This window comes from Mus pahari, unplaced genomic scaffold, assembly GCF_900095145.1.
Source record: "Mus pahari unplaced genomic scaffold, PAHARI_EIJ_v1.1 scaffold_8748_1, whole genome shotgun sequence".
NCBI classification, from domain to species: Eukaryota; Metazoa; Chordata; class Mammalia; order Rodentia; family Muridae; genus Mus; species Mus pahari.
In genome coordinates this window covers 33,522-45,797 of record NW_018392662.1, presented here as the reverse complement: position 1 = coordinate 45,797, position 12,276 = coordinate 33,522, and the positions used below count along the sequence as shown (strand labels likewise).

Genomic DNA, 12,276 nt, shown 5'->3' with positions numbered 1-12,276 from the left:
AAAAAAAAAACTGCATGGTACTGGAACAGTGACAGACAGGTAGATCACTGGAATAGAATTGAAGACCCAGAAATGGTCCCACACACCTATGGTCACTTCATTCATCTTTTACAAAGGAGCTAAAACCATCCAGTGGAATAAAGACAGCATTTTCAATAAATGGTGCTGGCTTAACTGGTGGTTATCATGTAGAAGAATGGAAATTGATCCATTTTTATCTCCTTGTACTAAGCTCAAGTTTCAGTGGATCAAGGAACTCCATGTACAACCAGAGACAGTATAACTCATAGAGGAGAAAGTGGGGGTAAAGCCTCGAATATATGGATACAGGGGGAAAATCCCTGAACAGAACAGCAATGGGTTAGGCTATAAGATCAAGAATGGAAAAATGAAATTGCAAAGGTTCTTTAAGACAAAGTACACTGTCAATAAGACAAAAAGGCAACCAACAGATTGGGATAACATCTTTACTAATCCTAAATTTGATAGGGGACTAATATCCAATATATATATAAAGAACTCAAGAAGTTGGACTCTAGAAAATCAAATAACCCCATAAAAATGGGTTACAGAGCTAAACAAAGAATTTTCAACTGAGGAATATGGAATGGCTGAGAAGCACCTGAAAAATGTTCAACATCCTTAATCATCAGGGAAATGCAAATCAAAACAACCCCGAGATTCCACCAGTCTGAATGGCTTAGATCAAAAATTCAGGTGACATTTGATGCTGGCAAGGATGTGGAGAAAAAGGAACACACCTCCATTGCTCATGGGATGGCATCATTAAGGTAGTAAAAATGGCTATCTTTCCAAAAGCAATCTACAGATTCAATGCCATCCTCATTAAAACTCCAACTCAATTCTTCACAAAGTTAGAAAGAGCAATTTGCAAGTTCATCTGGAATAACAAAAAACCTAGGATAGCAAAAACTACTCTCAACAATCAATGAATCTCTGGTGGAATCACAATGCCTGACCTCAAGCTGTACTACACAGCAATTGTGATGAGAGACTGCATGGTACTGGTACAGTGACAGACAGGTAGATCAATGGAATAGAACTGAAGACCCAGAAATGAACCCACACACTTACGCTCACTTGATCTTTAATAAAGGATCTAAAACCATTCTTTGGAATAAAGACAGAATTTTCAACAAATGGTGCTGGCACAACTTGGCAATTGTTATGTAGAAGAATGTGAGCTGATCCATTCTTATCTCCTTGCACTAAGCTCAAGTCTAAGTGGATCAAGGAACTCCATATAAAATCTCAGACACTAAAACTTATAGAGGAGAAAGTGGAGAAAAACCTCGAAGAAAATGGGTACAGGGGAGAAATTCCTGAACAGAACAGCAATGGCTTGTGTTGTAAGATAGAGAATTGACAAATGGGACCTCATAAAATTGCAAAGCTTCTGTAAGGCAAAAAACAGTGTCAATAAGACAAAAAGGCCACCAACAGAACTGGGAAAGGATCTTTAACAATCCTAAATTGATATGGGACCAATATCCAATTTATACAAAGAACTCAAGAAGATGGACTCCATAAAATCAAATAACCCCATAAAAATGGGTTACAGAGCTAAACAAAGAATTCTTACATGAGGAATATTGAATGGCTGAGAAGCACCTGAATGGATGTTCAACATCCTTAATCATCAGAAAAATGCAAATCAAAACAACCCTGAGATTCCACCTGACACCAGTCAGAATGACTAAGATCAAAAATTCAGGTGACAGCAGATACTGGTGAGGATGTGGTGAAAGAGAAACACCCCTCCATTGTTGGTGGGATTGCAAGCTGGTACAACCACTCTGGAAATCAGTCTGCCTGTTCATCAGAAAATTGAACATAGTACTATTGGAAGATCCAGCAATTACTCTTCTGGGCATATATCCAGATGTTCCAACTGGTAATAAGGATGCATGCTTCACTGTGTTCATAGCAGCTTTATTTATAATAGCCAGAAGCTGGAAAGAACTCATTTGTCCATCAACAGAGGAATGGATTCAGAAATTGTGGTACATTTACACAATGGAGTACTACTCAGCAATTGAAAACAATCAATTTATGAAATTCTCAGGCAAATGGATGGATTTGGAAGACATTATCCTGAGTGAGGTAACCCAATCACAAAAGAACTCACATGATATACACTCACTGATAAGTGGATATTAGCCCAGAAACTTAGAATACCCAAGATACAATTTGAAAAATACATGAAATTCAAGAAGAAGGAAGATCAAAGTGGGGATACTTTGTTCCTCCTTATATTGGGGAACAAAATTCTTATGAAGGGAGTTATAGAGACAAAATTTGGGGCTGAGACCAAAGGAAGCACCATCCAGATACATCCCCAACCGAGTATACATCCTATTAACAGCCACCAAACCCAGACACTATTGCATATGCCAGCATGTTTTGCTGACAGGACCCTGATATAGCTGTCTCTTGAGAGGCTATACCAGTGCATGCCAAATACAGAAGTGGTTGCTCACAGTCATCTACTGGATGGAACACAAGGCACCCAATGGAGGAGCTAGAGAAAGTACCCAAGGAATGGAAGGGGTTTGCAACTGTATATGAAGAACAACAATATGAACTAACCCGTACCTCTAGCTGCATATGTAGCAGAAGATGGCCTAGTAGGTCATCAATGGGAGGAGAGGCCCTTGGTCTTGTGAAGATTACATGCCCCAGTACAGGGGAATGCCAGGTCCAGGAAGCAGGAGTCAATAGTTTGGAGAGTAGGGCAGGGGGAAGTTATAGGGGACTATTGGGATAGCATTTGAGATGTAAATGAAGAAAATATCTAAAAAAAAAAAATGAATTAGAAGCAATCATCAAAAATTTACACTAATATAAAAGCACAGAGCCTGATGGCTTTAGGCAGAAATAAATTGGCCTTTAAAGAACAGCTAATTGGATGGAACACAGGGCCCCCCATGGAGGAGCTAGAGAAAGTACCCAAGGAGCTGAAGGGGGCTGCAACCCTGTAGGTACAACAACAATATGAACTAACCAGTACCCCCTGAGCTCCTATCTCTAGCTGCATGTGTAGCAGAAGAAGGACTAATCGGCCATCATTGGGAAGAGAGGCCCCTTGGTCTTGTAAACTTTATATGATCCAGCACAGGGGAAGGCCAGGGCCCAGTAGTGGGAGTGGGTGGGTAGGGGTGCAGGGACGGGGCGGTATAGGGAACTTTCGGGATAGCATTTGAAATGCAAATAAAGAAAATAATAATAAGTAAATAAATAAAAAAGAAGAGCTAAGAACAATACTCCTCACACTATGTCACAAAAGAGAAACAAGAAGAACATTGCCAACTCATTTGGCAAGGTCATAGTCACTCTGATATCTAAACCACACAAAGACTCAACAAAGAAGTACAATTTCAAAAATGAACACAGATGCAAAAATACTCAATAAAATACTCACAAGTCAAATCCAAGAGCTCATCAAAGACACCATCTACCATGAACAAGTAGGCTCCATCTTGGAGATGCAGGGATGGTTCAATATTTATAAGTTCATCAATGTAATCAGCATATAAACAAACTGAAAAAAAATAAAATTCACAGGAACATCTCATTAGATGGTGAGAATGTCTTTTAAGAAATCAAACACCTCTTTATGTTAAAAGTTTTAGTGAGCTCAGAAATACAAGGCACATACCCCAAATAATAAAAGCAACATACAGAAAGGCAATAATCAACAACAAATTTAATGAGGAGAAAATTTTAAAAATCACCCTAAAATTAGGGAAAAGACAAAGCTGCCCACTCTCTCCCTTTCTATTCAATACAGAACTTGAGGTCCCAACTAAAGCAATAAGAGAACAGAAGAAAACCAATGGGATACAAATTGGAAAGAAAGTAGTCAAAGTATCTCCATTCATAGGTGACATGATAGCATACATATTAATGACCCTACAAATTATATATTAGAACTCCTAAGGCTGATAAATAACTTCTGCAAGATTGCTGAATAGAAAAGTATCTCAAAGAAATAAGTAGCTGTCCTTTATAAAACCAATGAACAGGCTTATTTGTGAAGGCATGCTAGCAGAATCTCAGCCAGTGTTAAGTCTAGGAGCAACAGCCTTCTCTCAAGATGGTTTGCAGTGAAACAGACATTTTTATTGGGGGTGGCATGGTCTTTATAACCCTTGGAGAGAAGGTAGGATTTTTGAGGATGAGTGTACATCATTTGCAGTGGACAAGTTGCTGGGACTGCTTCATTTGCATGATTACGAATTCCTAGTGCTAGCTGGACATGTTGTTATAAGGAGATAGGAAGCTTACCCTGCATCCTGGCCACTAGGATTCATGACTACCTTAGCATGGCAGAGCTGGGGGATGGACTGGCTCTGTGTGTGGTTAGATGCAGTCCTAGAGCAAGGCAGGATCAGTCCTTCTCTTGCTGGTATCAGGATGAGATTTTCAGGGTTTGGAAATGTTTTAACCTTACTGTTCCTCTGTAATGGCTCCCCCAGTCACGTGGATTTCCAGACCCACAATGATGAGCAGAGAACAAGGACCCCTAGGATCCCTAAAAATCAACAGTAAGGGAGAAACTGTGGGGAAGCTTAGATGCAAAAGTTCTATGACATCTATCAACCAGAGACATGATTCCACAAAGGAAATGTGAAATAAACTACAAATACAATCTAGAATATATAAGCTCACAAATGTGACCACCAGCATCAGAATGGTTTGGGCTGCTCTGGTTTCAGCATGGCCTCTGTTGTTCTGATTAGGATTCTGCATATAGTGCATTCTCTGGTGGTGTCTGTTTAGGTGAATCACCATGGAGACACTGGTCCAGACCATGATGCCAGTGAATATGATGTCATGGGAAAACCGCAAGAAAATCATGTCTACACTGACCCCAGAGATGGAGCATATCAAATTGCCTTTAGAATCTGAGTCATTGTGTGATTTCTGTGGACCACTGAAGTTCACTGGGATGTAAGCATTACTTAAGACACTGAACAACCAGCAACTGTAACAAGAATAGCTTACGACCTTGGGGGATATTTCTCTGATCATGACCCTAGCCCAGGTACCAGGAACAAGAGTGACAAACTGGTAGGTACTGAGGACACAGGTGGAGCACATGATTGTGCCTCGAGCCACCATGTGAAAGAAGTATGCAAGTTTACATTTGAGGTCAGTTGGAGGCTTCCGTGGAACAAAATCAATCAGGTCATGTGAATATGTTGAGAGAAGGAGCATGAATGCATTGGCCACAGCCAAGTTGGTTAGAATGACCTGTATGGGCCTCAGTCGGGAGTCATTCAAGATTGGAGAGAAATTATGGACAAACAGAAGGATGTTGCCCACAGTCCCAACCACAACATGACAAGGCAAAAGGATCTGAAGAGCCAACTCTTCCATGGTTTTCAGGGTTTTATTCTGAGACAACACGGAGTTGGCTTCATAGCACAGTGGTGTAAGGATCAGGTTGGACAGTGCTGTCTTGAAGAATCTTCTCAAATATCTGAGATTTTTCAATTGATTTGGAGTCTTTTTTTTTTTGGAAAATGTGGCACTGCTTTGGCACACTACAGGAGAGTTTTCTGGAAAACAATGAATGGACTTTGATCCAGAATATCAACTTCACACTTATTTTCCTTTCCTTTCACTCATGATGTAAGTGGTGTGTTTGTGTTTGTGTTTGTGTGTGTGTGTGTGTGTGTGTGTGTGTGTGTGTGTAATGCAACTCTATGTTATTCAATAGGATGACACATATTTTAACACAGCATGGCCTCTGCATATTTATACATCAATATTTGTAGACTGGAGTGCATTTTTGCTTCATGAGAACTGACATCATCCCTCATGTTATAACAATGGGTTAAAAAATACAAATTTGTTGTTGGAGAGATGATTCTGGATCTAATGACCTCTACTCAGCTTCATTGCACTTTATTCATGTATTTCCAGTCATACACACAAGCAAAACAGTAACAGGCATAAAACAAAATAAGTATATCTTTTATAAATTTGATCAAGTGTTGCAGAGATTTCTGAGCAGTTAAGAACACTTCCAGATGACCTGTGTTTAATTTCTACCACTGTCATGGCTACTGATAACTCTGTGTAATCCCAATTCCAGTGGATTTAGACCTTCCCAGTCATGCATGCAGGCAAACACCAGTGCACATAAAATAAAAATAAAGACATCTTTTAAAATGTAACACAAAATTAAAACCCATGCTTTATAGAAAAATGTGAATTAGGAATGGAGAAGGTGGCTGAGTGGTTAAGGGCACTGACTGCTTTTCCAAAGGTCCTGAGTTCAATTTAAGGAAACCACATGGTGGCTGTCAACCATCTGTAAAGGGATCTGATGCTCTCTTCTGGTATGTCTGAAGACAACTACGATGGACTCACATAAATTAAATAAATAAATGTACAAAAAAACCCAAGCAAATAAAATCTTTATAAATAAAGAGTGAATGAAACATACCCCCCAAATTAATCCATATAATGTTGATATATTTTCACACTACTCATCATAATGATAAAAAGAAAATATTAGTCCGGGTGGTGGTGGCGCACGTCTTTAATCCCAGCACTTAGGAGGCAGAGACAGGCAGATTTCTGAGTTCGAGGCCAGACTGGTCTACAAAGTGATTTCCAGGACAGCCAGGGCTACACAGAGAAACCCTGTCTCGAAAAACAACAACAACAACAACAACAAAAAAACCAAATTATTTTTAAAGTGGGATAGTTTTCTGTTCACATAGATTATTTGACTACTTGTTTTTTATAGCTCAGGTTTCATCTGCAATTGACTTTATTTTTTCCTATAGGAAGAATAAGCCTCCATCTAACAATTAAAAACCAGTTATCTAATTTATACATGTCACATTATAGTACATTTTCAAATAAGTGATGAGCCATGAAATAGGCATATTTTTAGAGTAATGAAAACATTGACATATTAGGTAAATGAGGAAGAGAAAAACAAAACCATTTTAATGACTAATGTTGACTTTGGAACACACCGTGGATTTTAGGAGGGAGAAGAGAACTTTAAGCAGAAATCTAAACTTGCAGAATTCTCACCTGCTTAGGACCAGCAAATATGGGGTTGCTCACAGAGATGTAGGCCAGCTCCTGAACAGCTACTGCAGAAACGTAGCTCTGAGTTCCTCTCCCTTTGAGGAACATCTTTGTGTATCCATTTCCTAATACAGATTCAGAGAAGTGCCTTCCTCTCCCATAAAGTGCTGTGCCGATTGCTGGATGAAGCCAGATATCAGAGCTCTTAAAGGGGCAGTGTCAGGTTCTGAAATCCCTCAGACAGTCCATTCCCTTGTCATTTGTGGAGTTACTGAATATGACTGTATGGGTATATTGGAAAATTTTAATGAAAGAAAACACATTTATCCCAAAGGCAAGTCACCATTTTCACTTTCTGGTAATTAATGATGATGCCCAAGAATTTGTTATATCATAATGAGTAGTAGAGCCAAAGTTACATGTTCTCCTTATTTCCTTAGGGACGATTTAAGTGGTAAAGTGGTGTTGGCATCAGGTGTAGAGAGGTACTCTTCAGGGGAGATCAAGAGATATGTTAGGCTTATTTCCATGGGTATGTGTGCACATTACATAATATGCTTCACCTTGCAAAATCTGGCTGACATCAAGTCCTTCCAGACAGACCATCACCAGGCAGTCTGGAATCTTGTATTTTCCCATGTATAGACAAGGGCATTTTAGTCTGACAAATCAAACAACTGAAGCCTGTGTTCCCCACCATGAATTCTTGGGTTTTTCCAAGGCTGATTTGTTTTGAGATAGGTCATGACTCATTTTCTGAGACATCCATGGAAATTTATTATTATATTAGACTGTATCAGTTTTTATAGAAATTTACATGGAAAGAACCAATTCTGTAAGTACACTCAAGAAAATGGATTATGGAATTAGGCAATCACCCATGTTCATGGCTGCCATATTCACTATAGCCATGATACAGAAACAGTTTAAATATCCATCAGATAATGAATGGATAATGATCATATGGTACATTTACACCATGGGATACTACTCATCTGCTATGCAAAATAATGATACAAGGTTTGTAGATAAATGGATCGTTGAGAAGCAAACGTTCTTCATATGGTAACTCACATATTAAGACAAACATTGCTTCATGTGTTTTGCAAATTGTATCTTGGTTATTCTAACTTTCTGGGCTAATATCCACTTATCAGTGAGTGCATATCATGTGTGTTCTCTTGTGATTGTGTTAACTTGCTCTTGATTGCTGGTGGGATTGCAAGCTAGCACAACCACTCTGGAAATCAGTTTGGATACTCAAGGACCCAGATATACTACTCTGGGGTATGTAAGATGCTTCAACCTGTAATAAGAACACATGTTCCACTATGTTCATAGCAGCCTTATTTATAATAGCCAGAATCTGGAAAGAACCCAGATGTCCCTCAACAGAGGAATGGATACAAAAACTGTGGTACCTTTACACAGTGGAGTACTACACAGCTATTAAAAAGAATGAATTTCTGAAATTCTTAGACAAATGGATGGATCTGGAGGATATAATCGTCAGTGAGTTAAACTGATCACAGAAGAACACAAATTATGTGCACTTACTGATAAGTGGATATTAGTCCAGAAGCTAAGAATACCTAAGATACAGTTTGCAAAACACATGAAGCTCATGAAGAAGGAAGACCAAAGTGTGGATACTTTGATCCTCCTTAGAATGGGAACAAAGTACCCATAGAAGCTGTTACAGAGACAAAGTTTGGAGCGAGACAGAAGAAAGGACCATCCAGAGACTGCCCCATCTGGGAATCCATACCATAATCAGCCACCAAAGGCAGACATCATTGCATATGCCAGGAAGGTTTTGCTGACTTGACCCTGATATAGCTGTCTCTTGTGAGGGTAAGTCAGTGCCTGGCAAATACAGAAGTGTATTCTCACAGTCATCTATTGAATGGAACACAGGTCCCCCAGTGGAGGAGCTAGAGAAAGTACCCAAGGGGGTGAAGGGGTCTGTAACCCTATAGGAGGAACAGCAATATTAACTAACCAGTACCTCCTGAGCTCGTTTCTCTAGCTGCATATGTAGCAGAAGATGGCATAATCGGTCATCATTGGGAGGAGAGGCCTTTGGACTTGCAAAGGTTTTATGTCCCAATATGGGGGAATGCCAGGGCCAGGAAATGGGAGTGGGTAGTTTGGGGAGCAGGGCAAGGGGAGAGTATAAGGGACTTTTGGGATAGTATTTGAATTGTAAATGAAGAAAATATCTAATAAAATGTTTTAAATAATAATAAAAATGGGGTATAGAGCTAAACAGACTTCTCATCTGCAGAATACCAAATGGCTGAGAAGCACCTAAAAATATGTTCAACATCCTTAATCATCAGGGAAATGCAAATCAAAACAACCCTGATATTTCATCTCATCAGTCAGAATGGCTAAGATCAAAAACTCAGGTGACAGCAGATTCTGGCAAGGATGTGGAGAAAGAGGTACACTCCTCCATTGCTGGTGGGATTGCAAGCTGGTACAACCACTCTAGAAATCAGTTTGATGGTTCCTCGGAAAATCGGACATAATACTACCGGTAGATCCAGAAATACCACTCTGGGGAATATACCCAGAAGGTGTTCCAACATGTAATAAGGTCCCAATGCTCTACTTTGTTCATAGCAGCCTATTTATAATAGAAGCTTGAATGAACCCAGATGTCCCTCAATAGAAGAAAGGATACAGATAATGTGGTACATTTATACAATAGAGTACTACTCAGCTATTGAAAACAATGAATTTATGCAATTCTTAGACAAATGGACGGATCTGGAGGATATCATGTTTAGTGAGGTAACCCAATCACAAAAGAACACACATGATATGCACTCACTGATACGTGGATATTAGCCCAAAAGCTCAGAATCCTTCTTAGAAGTGGGAAAAAAACACCCATAGAAGGAGTTACAGAGACAAATTTTGGAGCAGAGCTTGAAGGAATGACCACCTAGAGACTGCCCCACTTGGGGATTCATCATATAAACAACCACAAAAGCCAGACACTATGGCAGATGACAACAAGGGCCTGCTGACAGGAACCTGATATAGCTGTCTTCTGAGGGTCTCTGCCAGTGCCTGGAATATACTGAAATGGATGCTCACAATCATGCATTGGTCAGAGCACAAGGTCCCCAGTGAGGGAAGTATCCAAGGAGCTGAATGGGTCTGAAGCACTATAGGAGGGACATCAATATGAACTAACCAGTACCCCCAGAGCTCCTTGGAACTAAACCATCAATCAAAGAAAACACATAGTGGAACTTGTGGTTCTTGCTGTATATATTGGAGAGGATGGCCTAGTCGGTCATCAATGGGAGGAGAGGCCCTAGATCCTGAGAAGGTTCTATGCCCCAATATAGGGGAATTCCAGGGCTGGGAATGGGTATGGGTGGGTTGGGGAGCAGGGGGAGGGGGAAGGGGATAGGGATTTTCAGAGTGGAAACTAGAAAATGAGATAACATTTGAAATGTAAATGAAGAATATATCTAAGGTAAAAAAGAATAAAAAGAAAGAGGAAGTAAATGGGATATAAAGTGAATTACTAATAAAAGGATAAAGGTAGTCCTTCATAATTAATTCTCGAAAAAATTAAAGGGGTATCCCATGGATATCCAATTGCTTTTTCCTTAGTTAATCACTAGTCTCATGGAGAACCCAGTCTTTGATCCCACTAATCCTGTCCACAGAGATAGTGGTGCATTGAGCAGGATTTTGAATGGCCTTTGTCCTAGGACAATGTGATCTATATATGAGAAACGTGTGAATGAAGACTGGGATGAAACCTCTATAGTGTCACATTTAATAGACAAACATCCTACAGGATTCAGTAGCAATTCTAAGTTGAGTGATGATATATTACAAAGATTATCTGCTCTCTTACTCTCCCTCTAACCACTACTTTCACTGTCTCTCTGTCTCTTTGTCTCTCCCCCCCTTGTGTGTGTAAGAGAGGTAGAAAATATAGTTTCTATAATTCTGCATTAATGTGTTTCCATTACATCTTTTAAATTGGTAATTAGTATTAACTCTCCGCATATCCTCTCCTCCATCCCCTCAACCTAATTTAATTCATCACTTTCCATTATTTCCTTTAATCCTTAAATGACTGTGTTCTATCACAAGACTCTTAATCCTGTGTCTTTTACTTTTATAGAAGTATCCCAAATTAAACACATATAACTCAATACTCAAAGCTAATGTCTACAAACTAAGGAAAATAAGCAATGTTTGTCTTTTTTCATTTTTTTATTAGATATTTTCTTTATTTACATTTCAAATGTTATCCTGAAAGGCCCCTATACCCTCACCAAGCCCTGCTCCCCAACCCACCCACTCCTGCTTCCTGGCCCTGGAATTTCCCTGTACTGGGGCATATGATCTTCACAAGACCAAGAGCCTCTCCTCCCATTGATGACCAATTAGGCCATCCTCTGCTACATATGCAACTAGAGACATAGCACTGGGCCTACTGGTTAGTACATATTGTTGATCCTCCTATAGGGTTGCCGATCCCTTTAGCTCCTTTGTTACTTTCTCTAGCTCCTTCTTTAGGGGCCCTGTGTTCCATCCAATAGATAACTGTGAGAATCCACTTACTGTATTTGCCAGGCACTGACTTACCCTCACAAGAGACAGGGTCATGTCAGCAAAATCTTGCTGGCATATGCAATAGTGTCTGGGTTTGGTGGTTGTATATGGGATGGGTCCCCCCAGGGAGGACAGTCTCTGGATGGTCCAATGTGTGCTTTGTGCTTTACTAAAGTTTCTTTAATGAAAGTGGATACCATTGCATTTGGAGCACAGATGTTCAGAGTTGAGAGTTCATCTTGGTTGGTTGTTCCTTTGATGAGTATGAAGTGTCCCTCTTTGTCTTTTTTGAGAACTTTAGCTTGAAAGTTGATTTTATTCGGTATTAGAATGGCTATGCCAACTTTTTCTTGGGACCATTTGCTTGGAAATATTTCTTCCAGCCTGTTATCTGAGTTAGGGTCTGTCTTTGTCCCTGAGGTGGGTTTCCTGTATGCAGCAAAATGTTGGGTCCTGTTTACGTATCCATTCTGCTAGTCTATACCTTTTTTATTGGAGAATCGAGTCCTTTGATATTAAGAGGTATTAAGGAAAAGTAATTGTTGCTTCCTCTTATTTTTGTTGTTAGAGTTGGGATTCTGTTCATGTGGCTATCTTCTTTTAGGT

At 39.7% G+C, this 12,276-nt stretch overlaps 1 protein-coding gene across 1 annotated transcript; it reads right to left on the bottom strand.

Moving 5' to 3' along the window:
• Positions 1-4,470: 4,470 nt before the first annotated feature.
• LOC110315123 (vomeronasal type-1 receptor 4-like) lies at positions 4,471-5,463 on the bottom strand. The gene has a single exon (XM_021189261.1). The coding sequence runs from the start codon at positions 5,401-5,403 to the stop codon at positions 4,471-4,473; it is 933 nt and encodes a 310-aa protein (XP_021044920.1). The 5' UTR covers positions 5,404-5,463.
• Positions 5,464-12,276: the final 6,813 nt, after the last annotated feature.

Coding starts and splice junctions, on each gene's coding strand:
- LOC110315123 (XM_021189261.1), bottom strand. CDS start 5,403: ATGGAAGAGTTGGCTCTTCAGATCCTTTTGCCTTGTCATGTTGTGGTT.